Raw genomic sequence first — 25,455 nt, 5'->3', positions numbered from 1 at the left:
GCTAGGCACCACCTCTGGGCAGGGTCCACCCTGGGCTCCCAGCCACGTAGGCTGCTGGGGGGCTGTGCCTACGAGGGGTGGACATGCTTTGCAGGTAGACACATCTGGATGCCTGAGTGGCTGTGACAGTCACAAGCACTGGCCTGGGGGTGGGCACAGTGCAGGGGCTCTGTAAGTGTCCCTCAGTGCGTAGCCTGGCCAGCTTAGTGGTGATGGCTGTGACCTGTGCATAAAAGGCGTGAATGTCAGTGGCAGACCGACTGTGGCGGGGCTGTCTGTCTGGTCGTCTCCCTTCCCCTGCTCTCTCTCGACTCTCGAGTTTTTATTCTTGTCAAGGGAATCCTCCCCCAAGGGGGTGGGCCTCCTCCCTCCCTGACCGATCTGAGAACACACTGGCCAGGGCTGTGAGCTCTGACTGGGTCCGCCCAGCCTGCAGCACCGACCTCCGCCGTTCCTTCCATCCGTCCTTCTGTCGCTGTTAACTGCAGTCTTCCTTCCTCAGGTGTGGCTGACCAGCTGCAGACGAACTATGCCAGTGACCTGAGAAGTATTCTTAAAACACTGTTTGAGGTCATGGCCACCAAGCCTGAAACAGACGACAAGGAAAAGTTAAGGAAGGGTGAGTGCCCACTCAGGACGGGCTCTGAAGCCTGCACTGGTGGCCGTGTCCCTGCCCACAGGGAGGGGTGCTCAGAAATCCACACCTTCTGGCCCTGGGGAGATAGGGTCCCAACCAAGCAATCATCGACCCCAGGATCCCCTGACCTCCGCACTTCAAATGTGCCAGGCTGCCCTTCCTGCTGGGGAGCCAAGGGGCACAGCAGCAGGCCCAGGAAGTGCCCACATGGGCTGCCCGCCCAGGAAGTCACTCCACCCCTGCAAATGAGCAGATGGGCCAGGGCCCCTGGCTTGTGCCCACAGCCCCGGCTTCTGTGCCCTGCATGCGCAGCAGCAAGGTGACTGCACTTCTGGGTCTGATGGAGGCTGGGAGAGCCCAAAACCTCCCTCTTAAGGATGAGACTCGGCGGTGGTGCCGCGTCACTTCTACTGAGTGCTGCCTCTCAGAGCAGCTCGAGGCAGCCCACCCCGAACCCATCTCTCTATGGGGTTGGAAAGGAGTCCACTGCTGCCCGTGAGCTGCTGAGGTGCCACACGCGCTTGACACAGCACAAGCACACAGGCATGCTCTCACAGCCATAGTCACACACAGACAGGTGCACACACATGTGCATACATGTACTCATGCATACCCACACCCACACCCACACACATGCACACGTGCACATACGCTCCCACTCATACGTGCGCACACATTATCTGGGAGGGAGAAGGCATCAGGGCAGGGACTGGTTAGGCACAGGGAGTCTGGCCCTTGGTCCCTGTAGGATCCAGGGCGGGAAAGGGGGCTAAGCCCCTGCTCACCACCCCTGGTGCTCTGGTGCTGAGCTGAGGCACTTGTTCCAGCAGAGCCGCCCCTCACCACAGAGGCTTCTGCTCATGGGGTGTCCGGGCACATGGGGCAGCCCGCCTGGTCCTGGAGCCCTGTCCCAGCAGGGCATACCCTTGCCAGCAGGGAGGAGCCCATGTGCCGACCCAGCTCTGCCCTGCAGAATCCACACCTCCAGGCCGCATTCTACCAGGGAGGTTGGCAGGACTGCCTTCTGGAAATCATGATTCAGAGACGGCAGGTGACACGGCCCTGTTCTGCACACAGAGGTTGTGAGCTGCAGTCTTGGCCACACACGTGCCATGCAGGGGCCCCAGGGCTGGATGCCCCTGTCGGGGGGAGCAGCCACAGGCTTCTGGGCCCCCATGTTGTACAAAGGAGAGGCCTCTGCTCGGGAAGACCCCCAGCCAGGATCAGTGCCCAACCTGCTGTGGTGCCACCTGCCATGAGACTGCCAGTGGGCTTGGGGAGCTGACCCACTGCTGGAAGCCCCCAGCTGTGCCCAGCAAGTGCAGGTGGCCCTGCATCGATTGCCCGCCTCCCTCACCACACCCCAACGGCCCCCCTTCTCCACCAGTCACCCAGACTCTGCGAAGTGCGGCCTTGGAGGACTGTGCACTGTGCCAGGAGACCCTGTCATCCTCTGAACTGGCAGCCAAGACCCGCGACGGGGACTTCGAAGGTGCATGAGAGGCTCTGGGTCAGGACACTGCACTAGGCACCAGTCGGGGCTGTGGGAGCCACGGGAGACTTCCTCCTGGGGGAGGGGCTGCAGGCCACCCTGTCCGGGCATGTGGGAGCCGGGAGACCGTCCCTGGGAGGCTGGCTGGAGGCCAGGTGGTGGCTTGACAGTCTGGAAAGGAGGGCCTAGGGCAGGTTGAGGGTCCCGGCCCAGCCCACCTGCCCCTGCCGTTGCTGATGTGATGCTGCTGTTGTTGTGACAGATCCCCCGGAGTGGGTACCAGACGAGGCCTGCAGCTTCTGCACAGCATGCAAAGCACCCTTCACTGTCATCCGCCGGAAGCACCACTGCCGCAGCTGTGGGAAGGTGGGTGAGACCCCGTGCACGGAGGGTCCCTCAGCATCCAAGGGCGTCCACAGACAGAGCCTGAGGTCTGGAAGTCAGAACCGATGCCCAGGGAGGCCAGCGAGGCCTGTGGGGTCTTGTGCAGAGGCCCCTGGAGGTCCCGGGCCCTGCTCTGACTCCAGGCATTTGACCACGGGAACCTGGATGGTGCCCATGTCCAGTCCCGGCTGCTGCAGAGCCAGCCACAGAGAGGGGACAGCGAGTGTGAACAGGAGCCTGCAGCAGCCTTGGTGCAGGACGTGGACCCCTCACAGAGTCCAGCCTCCTGAAGGTCACAACCCCTGGCACCCGGGGCTGGGCAGTCCCCACCCACCAATGCGGCCTGAGCTGGGTGGGTAGGTGTGTGGGAGGGCGAGGAGCCAGGGTGGGTGGGGCTGGCCTGCCGCAGACCCTCACTGCCCCAACCCCGTTCCAGATCTTCTGCTCGCGCTGCTCCTCGCACTCAGCACCGCTGCCCCGCTACGGGCAGGTGAAGCCGGTCCGAGTGTGCACCCACTGCTACATGTTCCACGTCACACCATTCTACAGCGACAAGGCTGGCCTGTGACGTGGTGCCAGGGGCAGCCCCAACCCACCCGGGCCAGGAACCCCCAGGAAGGTGGGGCCACACTGCAGGCGGGTCTCACTGCGTCTCATGAGGCCGCTGCCCCTGCTGCTGCAGGGCCACCCAGACCTCCGGAACATCCAGAGCCTCTGTCCTGCCCACCCTGGCCTCCCCGCAGGGACCCCGGGCCGGCTGCAGGGGCCAAACAGAGGTCAGCTTTGCCCAGCAGGGGCCCCGGAGGAGCCTGGTGGCTGCCTCAGGGCAGGGTGCCTGGCGGAGAAGGGCTGGGCCCTCCCACTGGTCCCTCGGAGATCTGCTGGGGTTACGGGAATCAGGGCGGGTGACGGAGGTGTACAAGAGTGGGGCCACTCTGCTGCCTCTGCTGTTGCGGTGAATCTGGAAGCCGGAGCAAGGGCCACTCCACAGGCTCTGCGGCACAGCAGGGCTCTCCATGTGCTTCCCAAACGCCAAATGCAGGCTGCCCATTCTCCCCATCAACTGCCCACCTCGTTCCCCAGCCCTCACCCCTCACCCCTCACCCGTCACCATCCTTCCTCAGGACTTGGCTAAACAACATGCATCTCATTTCTTCTTGGAGTGGGGAGATGCGGGAAGCTGACCCAGTGGTCCTCTAGGCAGGCAGGGTGCTCCTGGTGTCTGCCCACCACTGTCCCCCTGCTGATGGCGTGGGGGTCCGACCAGGCACTGACACCGCAGGTAGAGGCTGCTCGGGGCCTTGGGTCGGGTTTACCAATCAGCCAGGACACCCGGGGCCACCAGCTCGGCCACCACCTCCCCTTCCCTCTGCACCCCCTGGAACCCTGGCCCAATTCCTCAGACCCCAGAGTGGCCTGGGACCCAAGCTTCCACAGCTGAGTGGCCCCAGCGGACACCTCCTCAGGCTTAAATCTCAGGCTTCACATTGCAATGACGATTGCAGTTTTATTTTTGGAGATGACACACCTACTGCTTCTTTTCTAGGATAAATCTAATTACTATTTACTGGTGGAGTACATATGCATAGAAACGGCTTCTGTAGGGGGGAGAGTACATAATGGAGGAAATATTATGTATTGAGATTATATTTATTTTCTAAATGCTGTAATTTGAAGCCATTTCCATAAATCTATTTAAGGATTGCAGACGCTCTCCTTTCTTCCATGAACGCGGATCTTTTTTCTCTGTCTGGAAAGCGATGGTGTTGGTGCTAACATGCATTCTCCTCTAAGAAGCTGGAGGCTCCTGGACTCTTGGGACAATCGAAGGGTGGGACTTGGCTCCCACCAGCCCTCAGGAGCAGTGGCCACCCCCTGCTTCCTGCAAGCTCCTTCCCACCTTCCAGGACTCTGCCCCTGCGATGCCCGTCCCCACCTGCCCATCTACCTGCCCAGCTCCTCTTCTCACAGGCAGCTTCAGCTCAGCCCCCTGGCCTGTGGGGGGCAGGATTAGTGCTCATAGCCACCCCGACTTGGGGCCTGCCCTACCTGTGGCCCTGGTTGTAGGGCCGTGCTGCTCGTGCCTGGAGCTGCTGCCTTCTGGAGTGTCCTGGAGAGAACTTGGGAGGGCGGCCGCAGCCCAGGTTGCCTCGACCATGGGCCTGTGCCCATGGGACTCGGGTACCCTGCCCTTTGGAGGTGGGCACTGGTGTGTAGGCAGATACTGGGCGCACTTTCTTTCTGGCAAGGGAGAAAGTGTTTTGGAATGTGGGGCCCTGTCTGAGCAGGGCTGAGTTATTTGGGAGCAGAGGAGAAGGGACATCCGGGGGACTCTGAGACGGCCTGCCTGCCCCCACGCCCACCCCAGTGGACAGCTGTGCTGCACGAAGCTGCGCCATATCCCCTGGCTCCTCACAGGCACCCATGGTGGCCGCCTTCTGGGCTAAGGCAAGGGGGTCCTCCTCGTCCACCAGGTCAGCAGTGGCAGAGGGAGCAGAGACCAAGAAGGGTCTTCCCCTCAGAGGTCTGGATGTGGCCTGTGTCCCCGGCAGCCCTCCAGACCAGCCTTGGCCTGCTGTGCAGAGGGGAGGGGAGAGGGCAGCCCCTCTAAGAGCTGCCCTGCGGGAAAGCCTGGGGTCGCAGGATCCCCCCAGAAAAGGTGACCAACTGTCTTGTTTCCCCAGTAATGAGAGGTTCTCTGGGCTGCAGGACTTTCCATACTAAAGGCAGGACATGTGGTCACCACCCACGGGGCTATTCCCACCCAAAGGGCAGAGCCAGGACCTGGGGGTGAGAGGGGCTGGACCAAGGCAGAACCAGCTCTGGAAGGCTCTAGAAGGGATGGCCTGTCGCCCATCCACAGGTGGGGCTGGGGACCGCAGTCTCTGGGTTGGGGGCAGGAGAGTGCCATGGGGTCTGGTTGTAGGGTCAGCCCCTGTGACCCTGTTTCTCCACCATCACCATCATTGCTGTTGTTTCCTGAGCAGGGCTGTCTCCCCTCTTCCCACAGCCCCTCGAAGGAGCAGCATCCCCGTGTTGTAGGTGGGGAAACTGAGGCTCGAGGAGGTCTGTGACAGAACTGGGTTGTGGGCATCTAGGAGGGTCTCCAAGAGGCAGACACAGAAGTTCCTGTGATGGGAGGTGCTCCAGGAAGCACTGGCCATGGCTGATGGTGCCTGGATGGTGTCTGGAGGCCATTTCCAGGGAAGGCTGCTGCAGAAGCAGGGGCATCCCCACCCGAGCACCCGGGTTCCTGGTCCCAGCAGCTGCAGAAAGGCTGGGACTGCCTGGGCCAGACCTCCCTGCACTGCCCAGGCTATGCACAGGACTGGGAGGATCCCCCAAGCTCGCTGTGTCCAAGGGGCTCAGGAGGAAGCCTGGGGCAGAGAGACCATCGCCATACCGGATCTTGGGGAGGTGGGACGAGGTGGGGGAGAAGGGAGAAGCCCCACCCTGTCCTGCCCTACCCACTACAGGCTGAGGCATCTCCCGAGGCCCTCACCCACCTGCACTGTGGCGGGTCCTCTGCGGCTCATCTGTACAGCGGCTCTTCCTCAGACAGCAAGCTCCCTACCCACACTGGCTGTGCCGGTTCCTGAGCTGATGGGGATAAGGAGGCCGTGAGCAAAGGGGCAGGTGGCTCTGGGGAAGCCTGGGGCAAGAATGCAGGGAGGCTCAGAAGTGGTGGGCATCCTTGCTGGGCCAGGGAGCCAGTCTGAGGCAGGGACGGTCCCCTCACATCCTACAGCCCAGGCCTGGCCCCACTCCCCACCGCAGCCCTTGCTTATCTTCAAGAGTCTTGGTGTTGCCCCTAATGGCCACCAGGGCTCGCCCAACTCCACTGCCTCCCGCCCAACTCCACTGCCTCCTTGAAGCAGTGCAACCTGAGGTCCTGCCTGTGTTGGGGTCTCCCCACCGTGGCCAGGCACCCTAAGTCTGGACAGAGATCCCAGCGCAGCCTGACCCATTAGCCAGGCCCTAGTCCTCAGGGTCCTACACCTGGGAGGAAGATCCAGAGAGGCCCTGGCTGGTATAGCAATGACCAAGGGCAGGACAGACCATGCTCCCAGTGGTCCTGGTCAGAGCTGGACGCCTGTACCACCAGGGCTAGGCGGGGAGCTGGCAGAACCCTGGGGAGGCAGCTTTGTGGCATCTGTGCACTGATGCCTCCACCAGCGCCCAGCCCCTGCTCTTCCCGCCCTCTGGACTCTGCAGGGGGAGCTCAGGGGAGGCAGGCAGGCCTCAAAGTGCCCACCCACACTACTCTCATGCCCCAGAGTCCTGGAGGTGCTCCCAGGCCCCACAGACCCACCTCCTCCAGGAAGCCTTCCCAGATAGCAGCACCCCTACCATTCACGAGAGGAGGACATGCTCTTCTACCCCAGGCCTCAGGGAAGAAAGGGGGTCCCGGAACAGCAGCAGGGCCAGGCAGGGCCTGTCCAGCTTCAGAGGTCCCGGCCCTCCCAATTTTAGAGGCCACCCCCAGACACCACAGCAAGTGCCTTGAATCTGTAGCCACAGCCTCTCTCATAACCTTGTTTTTCTCTTGTAAAAGTGTTTGGAAGGAAAATTTACTCTTTTGCTTTTGGACATTTTGGGCCATAGGAAATTCATTTAACTTATAGTTGTCTGGGGGTCTTCTGCATGCTGGGAAAACCTTTTAAAGTGAGAAAAAAAACCTACACCACCAATTGTTCACAAATAGAATTATCTTATTTTAAATTTAAAAATAACGCTGACATTATGTTAGGTTATGTAAACATTTAATTACATTTCCATGCATTTTGATTGTGCCGTCTTCTTTTTGTATTCTGGAGACAGTGTTTTCCTGAGTGTCAAACTTTTTGGAAGGCCCCCAAGAGGCCTGGCCTGGTGCCCATGGCTGGCCAGCCGGGCAGCCAAAGCTCCACCCAGGTTCTGAGCGAGACTCTGCTACTGACCGGCTGAGACTGGGCAGGCCCCGTCTCGCCTAAGCCCTGTCTCTCTGTGGGCAGGGCCGAGGGGTTGGAGGCTCTTGCTGATTTGGAGCTGATGTTCACATTCCTGGCATTTCCTGGGCACCCCTTAGTGCCCAGCCCGCTGCTGCGCAGGGCTTTGCATGCATCCTCCGTGACACACCCCAACCACCCAAGAGGCAAGTACTGTCATCCCCGATTTTATAGCCCAGGAAACAGGCTCAGGGACTAGAATCCAGGGTGGCTTCAAGGAGAGGCACCATAGGACTCCCCCTGGTGCCGGCACACAACCAAGCCTCTTGGTGCAGGGGAGCCAAGGCCTCGGGGGACTGGGCGCATGCTGAGCTGGTCACAGTCCTCCAGCCCTGACCCGGGCCACCCCACAGACCTAGAACCCGCCAGCCCTCAGGGCTGTGGAGATGGGGACTGCGCTGCAGGAGGATTCTGATGGAGTGGAGGCAGGGCAGCCTCCTGCCCAGAATGCTGGGGCAGGGGACCTGGGGGCTGCAGGCAGTCCACCCAGTGACAGGAGGCCCAAGGTGGGCGGGGCAGGGTGTCAGTGGCCAAGTTGGGGGGGATCAGGCCCTGGTCAGCCTGGAAGTGTGGGAAAGAGGCTCTGCAGCTGCGGGGCCTCACCAACCTTCCCTCCCTGGGTGTGTGAGGGGTGCTCCCTGAGGCTGTGCCGAGACTCAGACACCCCGAGAAGTCGTGTGTGTGTGGTGGCCATGAGGAGTTTGTGGATCCTGAGTCCAGAGAAAGGAAGTTGGAGCCCAGTGAGCACAGGAAGGCCAGGAAGCTGTCTTCTGGAGGTCTCTTTGGGGCCGGCCTTAGATACACTCACAGATCCTGGGGGTGGGGAGTCAGCCCAGTAGCCTTTCCCAAGCCAAACCAGGAATCCTTTATTCCTATTCCATCCTCCACATGTCCCAAGAGGCAGCACTGCCAGCCCCGTTCACAGCCAGGGAAGCTGAGGCTGTGGCAGCTGGGGCAAGAAAACTCAGGAAATCCAGGCAGCGGAAGACAAGCGTACCATGGCCTTCCACCCAAAACCGGGGAAGCCCTTCTGCATGCAGGCCCTGTCCCTTCCCTGGGAGCCCCTGCCTGGGGTAGGCTGAGGAGGGCCGTCGTGAGGGAAAGGAGACAGAGGGCGAACAACCCAGGGAGAATGCAAGGCTGGGTGGGGCTCAGAGGATGGGGCAAGAATGGGATGCCCCCTGGGGGTCCCAGAGTGGCATAGAGAGGTCCTCCCAGAGTAGGGTGGGGGGACCGGGCTCCCCAGGGAAGGAGGCTAGAGATGTCTGCCCCCTCCCTCCTAGCTTTCATTGGTGCCCATTGCCCATTGGACAGGTCCTGGCTCTGGGGAAGGGCAGGGCAGGAGCCTCTCGCGGCAGCTTGTGCCCACGGAAAACTCCCCGGAGATGCCACACCCTGTGGGGGACCTGCCCTACAGAAGGGGGCATGGCCCATGCCCTGCAGGGCTTGGGTCCAACTGGCTGACCTGAGCCACATCCTCCCCACTCCTCAACCACCCCTGAGACTCCATGGGCACTGGTGCCTGCCAGCACCAACCCAAGGTGCCTCTGCCCATCTTGGGAAGGACAAGTTGAGACCCGTGGGTTGTAGAGACCCTGCCAACCGCAGGTGGGACCAGTGCCCCTATCCCCCAGGGGCTCCAGACCTCTCCTGGCAGGGCTCCAGGCCCACCTGCAGCCGTCTGGGCCAGGCCAACATCACCTCCAGGCCTCTCCTGGCTGCTCCCTCCCCTTCCCTCTCCTCCTGCCATTGCTGGCCGATGCCTCCAGTACCTCCCTCCCTGGCTGCAGCTCAGCCCTCAGTCATCCATCGCCTCCTGCAGCTTCTCCTCCCAACCCCCATCTCCTTCCAGGCAGTGGTGCCCACACTCCCAGGCAAGGTTGAGCCCAGGGACACCAGGGAAGTGCTTGGTCCTCAGTGTGGTGGGGAAGCGAGGGTGATTCCATAAATGGCCTAAATTGAGGCTAAAAATCTCTTAGACTGGGGCAGCATGCAGGTGCCTCCCCATAGACACACCTGCGCACCTGTGCTGCCCACTGCCGCACAAAACAAACCTCTTGGCCCATGGCAGGAAGGGGGCGTGCACTATGCCCAGCAGGTGCACTTGTACTAGGCCAGGTGTCCGCTTTAGCTGTCAGCAGCAACTCACCCGGCGGCCAAAGCAGGGATGGGGCAACTTTGCAAAATGCTCACCCCCAAGTGGAGAGCTGGGTCCCCAGAGCCCAAACACACCCTGCTCCTCCCCAGACTTGGGCACCTTTCTTTACCATGCACAGCTCTGAGCAGCCGTGCAGACTAACCTGGAGGGCCTTGGTGCTGACTTCTCGTGAGGGGCTCTGCCTTGGGCCCTGGCGTGACTGTGGGGCAGGAGCAGGAAGGGCCCCTGCTAACATCAAGGGGGATGTTTCAATGTCCATGCAGGGCTGTCTCATAGCAGTGTGCAAGTTCCCCACTGGGTCCTGCGGGGCTCTGTGGGAACACACATTATTCTGAAGCCCACACCACAGGCTTACACCCAGCAGGACCAGCCAGGCCAGGAGGCTCTGGCCTCTGCATTCCTACAGCCCTGGGACGTGTGTGGCAGCACTAATCTCCATTCTGCTGAGATTTCTGGGAAACCCTAGCAAATCCCTGAGCCTCTAGTCCCATGTCCTGATCTGCAAGCCGGGCATGCAAAACACAGGGAGATGCACACGAGGCTTTCACATGAGTCCTGGTGCTAAGGTTTTGCATTTTGTTCAGTTTCGTTGGCAGCAGCAGCCCCTGTGCCCCACTGAGTACTTCTGGAGGGGTCCAGCCACCTTATGCCTCCACACTCTCCAGCCTGCGGGGCCTGGCCCTTGGCACATCCAGGCCACCAACCTCAAAAATCAAATCAGTGAGATGGGTCGGACGAGGTGGCTCACACCTGTAATCCCAGAACTTTGGGAGGCCGAGGCGGGCGGATCACGAGGTCAGGAGATCCAGACCATCCATGGTGAAACCCCATCTCTACTAAAAATACAAAAATTAGCTGGGCGTGGTGGCACGCGCCTGTAGTCACAGCTACTTGGGAGGCTGAGGCAGGGGAATCGCTTGAACCCGGGAGGCAGAGGTTGCAGTGAACTGACATCACGCCACTGCATTCCAGCCTGGGCAACAGAGCCGTCTCAAAAAAAAAAAAAAAAGTCAGCGAGAGGGTGGGGGGTGCCGAGGCCAGTCTGGGGCTGCCAGTCCTGCCACCTCCTGGGCCAGCCTTAGGGTCAGGGGTCACTAGGGAGACCCGCCAGCCGGGATTTGATGAAGGGATCACTCCCGTCCCCACTTAGGGCATCCTCGGCCAGAGGTAGCCAGCGCCTGCCTCTAGGAACGTCCCTGCCCCTCAGGCCAGACACAGAGCATGCAGCCCCCCACTCCGGGGAGCCTCTCGACTCTGGCCGCACGTCTGTGTCCCTTCCCCAGACCTGGGCCCTCCCTCAGCTCCGGCGTCTACTGGGCGATCTGACAAGCCCGCCCGCTCTGGGCCTGTTTCCCCACTGACACCCTCAGAGAGGCCTGGCTCTTAGGCTCAGAGCGTCTGCGTCCCTCTCCGAAGTCCCGGCCCTTCCCGGGGCCACTCTGCGCCTGGCGGGGAGGGGAGTCGTTCACGGCCCCACGCGAGACCCCTGGGCAGAGCGCGAGGCCTCGTCCCCCCGCGGAGCCACTGCTTTCGTCGCGCTCAGACCCGGCGGCGCGGCGCGGCCCGGCCCGGCGCACTCCCCGGAGCGCCCTGCTGCGCCCGCGTATCCGAGACGCTCCTGCGTCCTAACAGGCCCCCACGCCGGCGGGCGGTCCCCGCGCGCTGCGCTTCCTCTCGGCAACGCGTCCGGCCGCGGCGCCCTCATTGGCCGCGCGCCCCGCCAGCGGCCATTGGCTCGCAGTGCCTGTTTTACATAGGCCGCTCTGGCCAATCGGCGCGCGGCGCCTACTTAACATGCACGGCGGCCGCCAGTCAGCTAGCGCGGGGGCCGGGCCACCACGTGCTGTTGCTAAGCTCGGGCTTCTAAATTGTTACTAGCGCGGCCGGCCTATCCCAGCCCAGCTCTGCATCTGTCAACATTCTCGGCCAGGCCCGAGGCGCTCGACCCGTCCCCATTGGCCCCGGCCCGGCCCGGCGCCCGCCCCCGGAGCCCGAATGCCGCCTCCCATTGGCTCTGCGGGCCGCCGCTCTCCCTTATGTGTCAATTTGAGGGCCTGAGGCGGAGGGTGGCGGCCGAGCGCCGGAGTCCGCGGAGTCTGGAAGTGCGGCGGCCGGGCGCGCTGGGCGGGCGGCGAGCGGAGCCGGCCGGAGCGGGCCGGGCAGCGGCCGCCGCCGTCCCGGGGCGGACGGGCGCGGGCGGGAGGATGGAGCTGAACTCCCTGCTGATCCTGCTGGAGGCGGCCGAGTACCTAGAGCGCAGGGATCGAGGTAGCGCTCGCGCCCCATTGTGCGCCCGCGGCGGTGGGCGGGCGGCGGGGCCGGGCCGGGCGGGGGCCGCTGACTGCGCCGTGTGTCCGCAGAGGCCGAGCACGGCTACGCCTCGGTGCTGCCCTTCGACGGCGACTTCGCCAGGGAGAAAACAAAGGCGGTCGGCCTGGTGCGCAAGGCCCCGAACAACAGGTACCGCCCCCCGCTCCCGACCCCGCCCGGCCCGGTCCGAACCCCCGCCCCCGCCCGGAGCGTGCTCCCCGGGCCCCGATTCCCGGCCCGCGGCCCTCAGCGCCGCCGCCGCGCGCCCCGGCGGCCAGCCTGGAGGAGGAGGCGCGCAGGCCGCGGCCGCAGCCCCGCCCGACCGGCCCCGCCCTCGCCGTCGCCATCTTCCCGCGGCCGCGCCTCCCGGGCCGCTCGCGTAAACAGTGCCACGCGTACAGCGCCCGTCGCCGGGGTCCGCTCCCGCGCCCGCTCCCCGCCCCCGAGTTGTTCTGGACTTTTCCAGGCGGTAGAAAAGTTGTCAGCGGGCACTGGACGGTGCCCTGTGCGTCTGGGGAAACACGCTCAGCCAGGGTCTCCGGGGGCTGCCGGCCCTAACCCCTTCTCTCCGCGGGTGGGTGGGCGGCCTCCTTTCGACTGGCTCTGCCAGCCCAACTCTGCTGCTCGGCCACCTCCCCCCACCCCCAGGAGCCTAGGCAGAGAAGGCGAGTGGAGGCGCTGTCCTGGGCCCTCACTCCTCCCAGGGTGCTCACCGCTCCTGCCCAACCGCTTGACACAGCGAAACTCCAGCCACCAGTGTGGGGGTCCTCTTTTTTTTAAGACAGAGGCCTTTTAAGGGGGCGGGAGGAGGGGGCAGGCTGCAGGGCAGGGGCCCCATGAAGTCGTTACTCCTGGTGCCAGCTGCGCCCTCCATACCTTGATCTCGTGTTCAGGCAGCCAGAAGCCCTGAAGCTGGGGTGCGTGCAGGTCCCCCGCGTGGGGAGTGGGGACCCTGGGCCGGGGCTCTCCGGGGATTTCCACCCTCCTGGCTGCTGTGAGGACCATAGCACACCTGGCCCTGTCTGGGCCCACCTTGGCCCAGCCCTTCCGTGTGAGCAGGGTGGGAGCTGCGTTTGTAGGGGGCTTCAGAGCCCCAGGGCATGGCTCATTTCTGTGGTCTGCCTGTTCTAGGGAATCAGAAAGGCTGGTGCAGGGACTCATTTTTGTGGCAACCTGAGCCAGGCGAGGAATTGGTTGAGTCTCCAGCTGCCCTGGCTGGGACCCGTCCCTGAGTCCCAGCCGCTGGTCCCCTACTGGGGACAGTTTGGGGAAGGACAGGAGTGTGAGGAGGGGACCATCGCCTCAGGCCGCCTCAGTGAGCAAGCCCGGCCCCCACTGCTGCTTCTCACCAAACCAAGTCCCTGACCCGTGGCGAACTCTGGGGCGTGAACTGGGGCTCCCCCAGCATGGAGTACCCAAAGCTGACAACCAGCGTCCTGGCCAAGGCTGCCTGAACACTGCCTCTATGCTGAGCGTTTCGCACACGCAGCCAGTTCATCTTCACCCCAGGCTCAGAGAGGTGATGTGATTTTTCTCTCTATGGCCAAGGAAACTGAGGCAAGGAGAGGTTTGGTTACTTGCCTGCCACTCACCCACCTCTGATGACGCCTGTTCCTGAGATGGGGTCCTAGCTGTCCACGTTCTGCTGGTACAGAGACCATGGGGGCACTGGTGAGGGAGACAGAGGGCTCCCCAGCTCTGGTGCATCTCCTCCTGGCTCCTCTGGGCCGAGCCCCGCTCCCCCGGGGCCTGAGGCAGCCCAGGGCTGGCGGCTTGGCCCCTTCCTCGGGTGAGCAGCACTGCCCTGGAGGTTTCCTCAGCCAGCCCAGACAAGTAGCTGGGCAGAGGAGGGGGCCAGAGGGTCTCTGAGCCCCTGACTTGTCCCCACCTGTGAGGCTTCCATGCTCTGCCAAGGTGAGGGAGGGGACATGGCACAGTGAGGCTGGGGCAAGGGGTAGGGAGTCGGGCCGGAGGACAGTGTCAGGGTTGAGGGAGGCGGCAGGGCAGTGGGGCCAGCCTGCAGGGGGGTCCATTTTGTGGGAAGTGTGCTTGTCTCCTGGGGTCACGGAAATGCTGGGAATGCACTTGGCCCGGCCTCAGCAGGGACAGGTCCCACCTCTCCTGAGGGATAGAGTGCTCCTGGGACCCATGTCGCAAACATCCCCCTCGGTGGACCCCAAGGGTCTCTGGGCCCAGGAGGAGCTGCAGGAGGGGCCCTGGCTGCTGGAGGAGGGCCCCCTGTCTCCAGGGTAGGGTCCAGCCCCACGCCACCCTTCAAGGGGTAGGCAGGTAGGCTTTTATGTTGAAGGGCACCTGCTGACCCCGACCTCCCTCTTGACTACAGACCCATGTGGCCAGGCTGCAGTTTGGGCTGAGGACAGAGAGTACGCCTCATTCCTGCGGCCTGCCTATTCTGGGGAAGCAGAAACGGTGGCGCAGGGGTCTATCTCTGTGAGGCCAGTGAGGAGCATATGGCTGTGGCCTCTGCTGGCTCTGGCCGGCCCTGGCTGGCCCTGGCAGTGATTCTGAGGCTCCTTGTCCAGCCCATGTGACCAGCAGGCCCTCCCGGACCCTGAGACCTGGATCTGGAGGCTCTGCTGAGGCTACACAGGGAGGCCCAGGGTTTGTTGGTGCAGCGGGTGGGAGGGGCAGGCCCTTGACCTGAGTGGTTGGGACAGGAGACACAAGATCCCAAGTTCCTGAAGCAGGCAGTGGTCAGCAAGAAGCTTCAGGAAGGAGCCACGTCCTGAGGGCAGGGAGAGGCCTCATGGCTGGGTCTGGAGGTGCCCCGAGGTGGTCTGAGCTCTCTGCCCACCTGTGCAGCGGCATCCTGGGAGGCCCGGGAGCCCTGGCTGGCCTGTGGGGTCCTGCCTGGACTGGGAAGGTGGCCTGGAGCTGGGAGTGAGGTCCCCCTGCCTCATTATCCTCCAGGCAGATGCCGTGGCACACCCTGTGGTGCTCGGAATTGTGTGCCCGCGTCTGAATGGGCAAGACAGGTGAGCAGCAGGTGGGGCCACTGTCCCCAGAGAGGCTGAGCCCGGGCCTCCAGGGCAGCCCATCCTGCTAGCACACAGCCCCTGAGGGAAGTGGGAGGGCTGGCCTCAGTGTCCCCCTGTGCCTACCGGCCTGGGAAGCATCCACATCTCAGAAGCCCCTCTCGTGGGCTGACCTGGCTGACGCTGCTGTGTCCCTGGTCCCCATTGGTAAGGTGGGCTATGGTCACGCAGGTGTGTGAGCCCGAGAGAGTGGTGGTGTCAGGACAGGACCACCTGTGTCCTGAGGGCCTGGTCTCTGGGCTCCATCTCCACCTGCTGTTTGTCCTGGGTGCTAGGCTGCTTTGGCTCTAAAGACACAGCTGGCCTCAGGGTTTGGGGAGCAGGGAAGGCAGGTGGCTGGTGGGAGTCAGCGCCAGGACCTGCTGCTGCTCCCTGGGCCTCCCCATCCCTCTGGAAGGGGGCCTGGGTCCTCCTGTCAGCCAGATTCACCACGGGCCTTGCTAGGTGGGCTGGTGGCCCTGGGCGCCCTGGACCTGCCTGCAGCTCTGGGCCTCCCTGTGAGCAAGGCCGGCCCCTGCTGCTGCTGCTCACCAAACCAAGTCCCTGACCCGTGGAGAACTCCAGGGCGTGAGCTGGGGCTCCCCCAGCACAGAGTACCCAAAGCTGACAACCAGCGCCCACCCTTAGCATGTGGTTCCCCCCACCCTGGGTGGGCAGCTGCTCACCTGCCCCAGGCCTCACTGCTCTGGGCCATTCCGGGACCCAGACACAGCCAGCCACTGTCTGCAGGTCCTGGCCCCCTAGGAGGGCGCTGCTCTCTGTGCCCTGGTGGTCAGGCAGCAGAGTGAGCTCTGTCTTTCTGTCTTTCTAAACAGGTCTTCGCACAACGAGCTAGAAAAGCACAGGTAAGTGACTCCCCAGTCCCCCGCATGAGCCCGACACCTGGCCTACCCTTCTACTGAGGGTGTGTGGTGCGCTGAGCTTGCCCCTGTCCTGGGCATGGCCAGCTGTGCTGCCAGGCTGTGTCCTTGTCTTGGGAATGGTCAGACTTGGAAGAGAAGGCTGAGGTCTGTTTCAGGCACTCTGTGCTAGAGGCAGGAGATGGCAGGAGGCCCAGGCCATGCTTTCCGGAGCTCATCCAGGTGGGGGTCAGAGACGTGGAGCAGGGCCCCTTGTGCTGTGTGACAGTCAGGGCCCTTGGCTTTCAGGACAGTGGTCTCCAATCTGGAGGGTTCGGCTCTCTGCCCTGTGCATTCTGGGGTCTGCCTTCCGAGGAGCCGTGCTAGAGTCTTGTCCGAGGGGCAGATGGAGGGCAGCCAGTCCCTGGCCGCGTGGGAAGCTCCAGCCCAGGGCAGGATTCAGGCGAGCTCTCGAGTAAAGCTGCGGGGTGTTCATTTCCACTGGTGACAGCCGGAGGCAGCTAGGGCTGCAGGCCCAGCTCTGCTGGTGGGGATGAGGTGCAGGTGAGCTCAGGGACCTAGGGGCTGGCAGTGGGAGCCCGGGGTGAGTGCAGAGGCAGCCCTAGAGGCAGGAGCCCCCATGCCAGGACCAGGAAGAGTCCCCTGAGGGATGCTGGGCCGTCGCTCTCTCCTGACTTGTGATCCTGTCTGTGAAATGGGTCAGCTCTTTCCTCCCTTCGTGGTGGGGCAGGTCTGCGTGCTGGCTGAGCCCCCCACAGTCCCCTCTAGAAAGGTTTGGTGCTCGGCCAGTTCTCCGCCTCCCCCCCATGTCTACCCCCACAGCAGCACCAACTTCCGTTCTCCTGGGATTCAGGCTGCTGGCTGGGGCGGGCAGCTGGGCAGGGACAGAACGCAGTGTTCTCTGAGGAACTGCACTTCCTGGACAGGTCATGTGTGTTTCGGGGGGTTCCCTAGAGGCCACAGAGGTGGGGGCAGGTACAGGGCCCAAGAGAACCAGGCAGGCCTGGAGTTGTTCCAGGCCTAAGGAGACCAGCCTAGCCTTGACCAGGACTCAGGAGCTGGGGCAGGCACGTGGGGGTGTTCAGGGAAGGCTTCCTGGAGGCGGTCCCTGGGAGGACAGCCCCCCAATGGGGATAGACTAAGGGACAGTGACATTGGGGGAGGGTGGGTGGCAAGGGCATGGCAGCCCTTGGGGAGGACAGGGGACCCCTGCAGCTGCCCTTTGACCTGGTTTTGCCCTCTGTTCCTCCTCCCAGAGGCTGCATTTAGGCAGGGCCTCATGGGGCCTTCTTGAGACAGAGAGGAGGGGTGGGTGGGCAGCCAGGGTGTCTCTGTGGACTCCCCCACCCCAGTACAGGGGGTCTCTGTCTCTGGCTGGCCAAGAGGCGGACGAGGACAGCCCCAAGCACCTACAGGCCTGGAGCTTGTGGCCCTGGATCACAGCCTACCTGATGCCAGCTGCTCCTGGCTGCAGGAAGGGCTGCGTGCTGTCTGCTGTCTTGAGAAAGGAAGGAAGCCCCTGGCTGGGCCACCCAGCCATCCCCGGGAGGCAGGCCCTGGACATCGCTTTGCCCGGAGGTGTCCCCTTACTGGGGACTGGGCAGGGCCTGTGGGACTTCCCCTGTGGGTGCTCTGAGCCAAGCCTGCCCAGCCCTGCTCCTCCTCCCTTTGTAGAGAGGCAGCTCCAGCAGGTCTGAGGCCGTTGCCAACCCCAGGGTCCTGGGGACCGTGGAGGCCTCGCCTTCTTGGCTGCTGACCTCACTGGCCCCATTCCAGGCTCTGGTCTTAGTGTGTTTTGGGGGAAGGTCCCAGCCTTCTTTCCTGGCCCTTGACAGCCCCTGGATGGCAGGGCCTATCCCAAAGGCCAGTCTAGAGTCCTCAGCTGAGTCCCTGCCCCACATTCCCCCAAACATGTCCAGGAGGTCCCCAGGAGCCCCCTGCAGCCCAGCCTCGTGCTGATGCAGCCTCACATGGCTTTCACATACCTCGGGAAGTTCTGTTGGCAACATCTAGAAAACGCAGGCAGAGAGAGTGGGAGGCACGCTTGCTCCTGGGCCACCCCCAGCTCCCTGTCAGTGGCAGCGGCAGCGGCAGCCAGGTTCTCTGGTTGGCTGGGACGCTGGCGTGGAGCCATGCCCTCTCCGTGCCCTGGGTCCCCCTCTGGGCATGGGGGTTTTTGGGGGAGCTGGGAAGTGCTGCGTCAGAGGTGGGGCTGCTGTCGATACCAGCCCAACACGCTAGGCCTGCAGGCGGGTTCTGCCTCCTGAATCCACACAGGGTTCCTTCAGGAAGTGGAGGTTTTAAAAGCCCTTTGGATGCCCAGGGACAGCCGTGGGGTGCTGGCAGGGGGCCCAGAGCACTGCAGCGGCTTCAGAAGGGGACGGCTCAGCAGGTGCCCAGTGCAGCCCCGGGCCGAGAGGCTTCATGGCTCAGAGGGGTGGATGGGGATCTTCCTGGGGTTCCACAACCAGCCACTGGTAGAGTTGGCTCCAGGCCACTGCCGCTGCCCAGGGCAAGAATTTCTGTGGCCTCCAGCCCTGGCGCCCACCCTCCTGGGCCAGGTGTACCTGTTACCGGGTTTTGGACAGTGCGTATGTGTGGTCAGATGGCTTCTGTTTGTCTCTCGAGAAAGGTGTTCCGTGATTTCTAAAGTGGTCTGTTCACGGACCTCCCCCGCACCCCACCCCAGAGACCGCATCCCAGGCACTCGGAGGCTGAGCCACATCCTCCACTGCTCCCCACGGGCACTAACATTGCCGATGAGACTTGGATAAGGAGGGGACCTTGTTCTCCATGTCCTCACTTGATCTTTCACCCGACACCACGTACGTAAGTCCTGTCCGCCTGCGTCAGGGCGCACTCCTCCACCTCCTCATCCCTGATGACTGCACAGGACACTTGGCTGTGCCACCAGCGTTCTTAGTGATGACCCTCTGGTTTACACAGGGACTTCCGGACGGTCCTGCGATGTGCCTTGGTGAGCGCAGACCTTTGCGGATCTGGGGGGATAGTTTTGTAGGACCAAGGCCCTAGAAGTAGAGATGCTGGTTGGCGGTCAGTGATAACTGTGCCGATGGCCCTTCAGACCTGTGTCCCCTTTTGCTCTCCCACCAGCAAACCATCAACGACCCCTCGAGTTGGCTGGCGCAGGAGCCATCCCTTCTCACGTCAGCCCGTCGGAGGGTGCAAGTTGTGCCTCCTTGTTTGTGTGTGCATTTCCTGGGTCTGGTGAGATGGAGCCGGGCGTTAGGTTAGGTTGGCCCTCGTGTCCTGCAGCCTGTTTGTGTCCTTCGCCCGTTGTGACATCGAGGCATTCTGCTTTTAATTTTTGATGTGTATGAGCTCAGAATACCACAAATACTAACCATTTGTCTTTTATATGTATTGCAAAGATTTTTCTACTTGTTATTTGTCTCTTAGCTGTGTTTTTCTTTCTTGTGCAAACGTGTTTCTCTGATTGTCACAGCAATGTGTGTGTGTGTGTGTGTTTTAAGCATAGAAAACCTGGAAAATACAGAAAAGCACAAAGCTAAAGAAATAAAATTGCCAGGCGCATCGCCTGGAGACGCACGCTCCCTGTGCCTTGTTTTATTCTGTCGTCTCTTGTGTGCGTCTGCTCTTTTATTTTTTAAACAAAATTGGGTCACTTGTCACCTATGTGGTTCCGTATTCTAATTTTTCACTTAACGTTCATGATGTGCATGTGTAACACACTAAAATGATAATGAGGTTGTTTTGGGGTGGTGGAATTTGGGGGTACTTTTAATTTTTTTTCCTTTTTGTTGATTTGCATTTTTAAATTGTTCTGCAGAGGTCACGTAGTGCTGATGTAATTACATGGTGGGATGGAAAGCCATTTGCTAAAGTGGACCAGGGAAGGAGGCCCCTGGCAACGTCCCCACTTGCAAACCTAGTCCCAGTGGTGGCTGCAGTACAGTGGCGACGCGCCTCGGGAAAGGACCCCTCCCTGAGCAGAGAGAGCATGCTTTGGCCTCTTACCTACACAGTTCCTGGGGTGGGGGGTGGCAGGGCGCTCACTCCTGTTGGAGGTGGGGAGGCTGAGCTTCCAGGCACTGGGGTGGTCACAGAGCGGCAGCCTGGGACCCCTTTCCCTGCACCTGTGCATGGGAGACAGCGTGGAGATGTTGAGGATCTTGGCCCTGTTCAGGCCACCTCCAGGCAGACCTCCCGACTGGCAGGACTGTTACCGCTGCACCCAGCAGCCCCCTCCTTTCTCAGGCTCCTCCTCTGTCCAGAGGAAATGGCTGTCCCTGCCGACGTGACTCCCAGGGGGACAAGATTTGCTGGGCTTGGGAACGGCAGGAGCAGACATGCCAAGGCTGGGGTGCTCAGTGTTGGCTCCACGTGGGGAAAGTCACGTGTGTAGACATCAGCTGTGGCAGGGCAGTTGGGCGGCAGGTTTTCAAAAGACAAAAAATATTCCTACCCCTTGACCTGGTCATTCCACTCGTAAGGATTTACCCAAAGCAAAGTGTCCTATATTTGGAAGCAGTGTCTGTGGCCTGCACGGGATGGGTGAGTCTGTGGTTGAACATGGCAGTGACAAAACCTCCGGGGGCCCCGCACTGCCAGGCAGGTGCACGTGGGCCTGGCCAGGGTCCCAGGCCGAGTTGACGCCTCTGCGTGAGCTGGGCTCCCCGCACCCCTTGAGCTCCACCAGCCTCCCCCACAGACAAGCAGGCCAGCAGGGAAGGCGGTGTTTCCACAAGGGCAGGCCTAGGATGAAACCAGGGCCCCTCTCGTGAGGTGCCCGATGAATGTGTCCTGGAGGATTGTGGCATGTGAGCAAGTACCCTTGAGTGTGAACAAGCAAGGAAGCACCACTGGGTGTCATGGCTCCAGTTTTGTGGAAAGTGGATTCATCCGTGGATACGGGGACAGAATCTGGAATGAGGCAGTTTCCAAGAGGATATGAAACTTGGGTTGGAAGGGCCTGGGCCCTGGCCCTCCCTTGACCTAGGCTGATCATGTTTCCATGGTCACAGAAGTGACAGAGAGCACGTTGTGCACGATGAGGTGGAGAGACGTGAATCTTGTCTGGGTCCCTCCAGATCTCTGGGTGCAGCCTGAACAGCACCCTTCGCCTCACCCCACCCCTCCCTGCAGGTGGACTCCAGGGTGGGGATGGGGGAGGGGGGATGGCAGGGGGGCGAGCTGGGGCTCCTAGGCAGTGTCTGGCGGTGGCGCGCTGAGGCTTTGCAGGCCATGGTGAGCTGGGCGCTTCTGCCGGGTGTCTGGGGGCTGTGGGTGTTGGGCTCCTCCTGGGGACGGGGGGCGGGGGTTCCCAGCCAGGCCAGGAGGGGATCCTCAGAGAGAGACCCTCAGCACATCTGCAGCAGTGGATGGTGGGGGTGGGTCTGTGCAGGGCCCTGCAAACTGCCTCCTGCCCTCCCCCACCCCAGCCTGATGGTTCTGTCTCTGGCTCTTTCAGACGAGCCAAACTCAGGCTGTACCTTGAGCAGCTCAAGCAACTGGTGCCCCTGGGCCCCGACAGCACCCGTCACACCACGCTGAGCCTCCTGAAGCGGGCCAAGGTGCACATCAAGGTGAGTGGGCCTTGCCCTCCACCCTGCCCTGTCTGGCTGCCTCAGTGTCCCTGCACGCCCTGGGGGTGTGCTCACAGGGGACCCTGGGCAGCCCTTGGATCAGAGGGCCTGAAGGTGGGTGGGGAGCCATCTGGTGGGTGTGTGTCAGGGGCCTGGTGGGTTTTGCCAGGGTGGAGGAGCAGCAACAGGAGCTGCCAAGGGGTCGAGGCTGTTCCGTGGCTTGTGTCGGGTTTGTTGGGTGCTGATGGCATAAGAAGCCGCATTGCAGCATAGGCTGGGATGGAGAGGAGGAGGTCGGGGGACAGATGGCTCCCTGGGGCCCTGGGCTGTGAAGAGGCAGCTGCTGGAAGGAGAGAGGGGGCCAGGGTTTCCTGGGTGCCATCAGAAGGCAGACTAAAAGTAGGCAGCCTGATGGGGGTGCCAGGGTGGAGGTTGGGGCAGTGGGAGCTGGCAGTGGGTCTGGGCTCAGGGAGACATTCCCTGGGGCAGCCCCCCAAAGGACTTTTGACAGCCCTGTTGGTTTGGGGGCCTTGTGACATTTGGACCAACCAGGGCAAATCTCTATCTGCTCTGAGGGCCTCTTCTGCCAGTATAGGCATGGTCACCTTCAGGCTGGGGTGTCAGGAGCTTTGAGAGGGGCACAACCAAAGCCCTGGGGGCCTTCACAGAACAAGCAATGTCTCAGTGGGGCCCACAGGAAGGTTTAGAGAGGGCAGGGCACAGGTGTTGCAGGGACAGGCATGGTATAGGCCGTAGCCCCATAGGGGCGGGCAGGACTGGGAGTGTGTGAGGAGACCCGCTGTAAGCAGGGACTGTCCTGGAGACAGTGCCAGCCAAAGATCGGGTGGCACTGACCCGCTACCACACATGGCTCAGCTTGGCCAAGGCTGCCTGGTGGCTGTGGGTATTAGAGCTGGGCCGTAGACAGAAACCACAGGGCTGGGAGGTGGCATCTGACTGTGACCGCCTGGCTGGGACAGGGAGGGACCCACCTCAGGCTGTGGGGCCGGCGGATACTGGGCACCCTGTGGCCTGTAGCCTTGGCTAGGTCTTGTCCGGGATGGGGAACCTCCCGGGCCCAGGCCTGGGTGCCCTGGTGCCTGGCCAGGAGGATGGGGGTACTCCCCTTCCCACTGTGGGCTCACAGCCCCCCTTGCCCCCAGAAACTGGAGGAGCAGGACCGCCGGGCACTGAGCATCAAGGAGCAGCTTCAGCAGGAGCATCGTTTCCTGAAGCGGCGCCTGGAGCAGCTGTCGGTGCAGAGCGTGGAGCGCGTGCGCACAGATAGCACGGGCTCTGCTGTCTCCACGGACGACTCAGAGCAAGGTGGGGCGTGGGGCGTGGGGCAGCCTCACCTGGGCCTCCAGGTGCGCAGTGGTGCAGCTCCCTGGGTGGAGAGGAGGTGCCTGGTGCTGGAGTTGGGGAGAACCCTCCCAGCTGCCTGCTGCACTGGGGTATGTGTCACTGTCTAAGTGCAGAAGGGACGGGACAGGGAGGGTGGGATGCAGAGGCTGTGTGGCCCGCTGAGGACTGGCTGGGTTCTTAGCCAGAGCCCTCCTGGCATCTCCTGCCCCAGGGCCCAGACAGCACCCTCTGCACTTCTGCTCCTCTGCCCAGAGCTTCTGCTTCCAGAAAAGGGAGAAATGGGCTGGCACCCTCAGAGTGGCCTGACCCCATCCCCACTCTGTTCTCCCTAGAAGTGGACATAGAGGGCATGGAGTTTGGCCCTGGTGAGCTGGACAGTGTTGGCAGCAGCAGTGACGCGGACGACCACTACAGCCTGCAGAGTGGCACCGGCGGTGACAGTGGCTTCGGGCCCCACTGCCGGCGGCTGGGCCGCCCCGCCCTCTCGTAGGCCCGTGCCCTCTGCTCCTTGGCCTGCCTGCCCGCCAGCCACGTGTGTCAGCCCTCCAGTTTTCCTTCAGTTGATGCCAGCCTCTCCACAGGCCCACTGCTGTGCCATTCTGGAAGCCCCAGTTGCCGCTGGGCTGCCTGGCACTGCCCGCTTGCCGGTCAGGGCCTGCCGAGCTGCCTGCCCCTTCCAGCTGGGCAGAGTCCCCTGCAAGGAGGCAGGGCCCAGCTTCCACGTCCGGAGCCCTGGTCAGCATAGCCGCCCACGGTCTGTTCTCAGATTCCTAATCATTCCAGAAGTATTAAACGTCATTGCTGCAAACCTCGGCAGGTGCCGTGTGAGGGGCTTAATGACCACCACAGGGAGCTCAGACCCCAACCCTGGATCCCAGGAGAAAGGAGTGGACCAAGGAAGGAAGGAAGGCAAGGCTGTCTGTCCATCCGTCCGTCTGTCCACCTACCTGTCAGTCCACGTAGGTTCCTGGTGTGGACAAGGGATCTGTGAAGGGCGGGACCTGGGTGAGCACCTGGGGCAGGTGGGTGGTCAAGGTCCTTCCCACCTCGCAGGTGTCAGAACCTAGGGCTGGGCTCTCGGGGCCGGCCAGCCCAGCCCAGCCCACACCGAGCTGGGCAGCGTCTGCTCTGGTAGGACTGTCAGACGCACACACGCACGCACTTAGACACACGCACTCATGTACATGCTCTCACACACGCAGACACACCTGGGTGTCCCGAGGTCACACGTTGTGGAGATGATGGCCTTCAGGGGTCATCTGGCAAACAGCCCCTGGGCTGTGCCTGGATCCCCCTCCAGCTCCCGCTCACCCACGCCCACCCAATAGTCCTGCCTGTCTGCACAGGAGAGGGGCTTCTCTTCCTGGCTGGGGCTGGGGTGAGCTGGAGGCTGCTAAGTTGCAGCCGCTGGGTCCTTGGGGGCTTACTCATCTCCCTTTTTTAAACAAAAAGCAAAAAAGTAAAATGCTGCACTGCCCAGCAGCCCGGTTAGGGCTCCTGGAGCCACCTTAGGAAAGGGCTCCTCATGAGCTCTGCTGCGGCAGCCTCAGCTGGCAGAGAGGCTTTCCCAGAAAAAAAAAAAAAAAAAAAAAAAAAAAACCATTTTTAAAAAGAAGAAAGCCTAAAGACTCTCAGCCTAGGGACGTCTGTGTGTGCCGCCTCTGTTTCATGTACCAGATTTTTGTACTCTATTTTCCTAGCTGTTGTTGCGTCCTTGTTTGCTGAGGGGTGGGAGCCACCCAGCGTCTCAGGGACCTGTCCCTCCGTCACGTCGTCAAAGTGTGCCTTGTGTCTTGTGTCTGGCCTTGCCCTTCCCACCAGCATGTCCCTCGTGGCTCAGGGTGCCCCCAGGCCTGCCCAGCTAGTGCTGTCCTCCCATCTCCTGTGGGCAGCCCCTCCCGGCAGCCAGGGCTTCCTGGAGGAGATGCAGCCAGGCCCCTGTGGGTGGCACGGAGGGGCTGTGACCTGGTCCCTAGTATTGCCCTCCCCAGTGGCTGGCAGGGGCCTGCTTGCTCACTAGAGAGATGGATTCTCGCCTGTCACCTGACTCGAGTCCCCTGCTTCCTGGCCTAGGCGAGGGTTCCAGGTTTCAGACACTGGCAGCCAATGAAGACTGTGCTCACTGGGTGGCGCAGGCCTGGCACCAGGAGGCTTGCACCCGCCTTTCCTTCCTGACGTTCTCTGTCCTTGGGGCTGGCCCATAGCAGTGCCTGCCGTGCCTCTGGTACATCTATAGCCAATTTCCATATCATGGGGAAAATTCGTGTCTATTTTCAGTCGTACGCATAGGCGCCCCAGGATGGGGGGGGCCCTTTGTGGCGGAAGGGGTCCCTGGAAACAATTCTGGCACAGAACCTGCCCTGCAGGCTATAGGGTGCATGGAGCTGAGGGGCATCCGAACGCGTTGCGGGTGGTTGTGAGGAGGCCTGTCTGCATCTCCTTCTGGCCCCACTGGGGTCCAGGGGTGCCAAGAAAGGAGCTTCCCCTGCCTGCCTGCCTGAGTCTGTCCCCGCAGGCTTCATTTCAAACACCGTGGCACCTCCGAGCAAGGAGGGCCGTGTGTAAAAGCTTGCTTCCCCAGCCAGCACTGCAGGGCCCTGAGGTGGTCATGTCCCTGCCCTCAATTCTTGAAGCACCA

At 62.2% G+C, this 25,455-nt stretch overlaps 2 protein-coding genes across 2 annotated transcripts in view; both read left to right on the top strand.

Moving 5' to 3' along the window:
- Positions 1 to 4,220, top strand: part of ZFYVE28 (zinc finger FYVE-type containing 28) — a 150,758-nt gene extending 146,538 nt beyond the window's left edge. The window contains exons 10-13 of the mRNA XM_054554911.2: positions 503 to 619; positions 2,025 to 2,129; positions 2,392 to 2,495; positions 2,950 to 4,220. Of these exons, the coding sequence (XP_054410886.2) occupies positions 503 to 619; positions 2,025 to 2,129; positions 2,392 to 2,495; positions 2,950 to 3,081 (458 nt within the window). The 3' untranslated portion in view covers positions 3,082 to 4,220. The remainder of the gene's footprint in view (positions 1 to 502; positions 620 to 2,024; positions 2,130 to 2,391; positions 2,496 to 2,949) is intronic.
- Positions 4,221 to 11,733: 7,513 nt separating this feature from the next.
- On the top strand, positions 11,734 to 23,625 carry MXD4 (MAX dimerization protein 4). The gene is made up of 6 exons (XM_024245995.3): positions 11,734 to 11,927; positions 12,020 to 12,119; positions 15,841 to 15,870; positions 21,338 to 21,452; positions 22,616 to 22,778; positions 23,150 to 23,625. The coding sequence occupies exons 1-6, from the start codon at positions 11,864 to 11,866 to the stop codon at positions 23,305 to 23,307; spliced, it is 630 nt and encodes a 209-aa protein (XP_024101763.1). The 5' UTR covers positions 11,734 to 11,863; the 3' UTR covers positions 23,308 to 23,625.
- Positions 23,626 to 25,455: the final 1,830 nt, after the last annotated feature.

This window comes from Pongo abelii, chromosome 3 (genome assembly GCF_028885655.2).
Source record: "Pongo abelii isolate AG06213 chromosome 3, NHGRI_mPonAbe1-v2.0_pri, whole genome shotgun sequence".
Taxonomy (NCBI): Eukaryota; Metazoa; Chordata; class Mammalia; order Primates; family Hominidae; genus Pongo; species Pongo abelii.
This window is presented reverse-complemented; position numbering and strand designations above follow the sequence as displayed.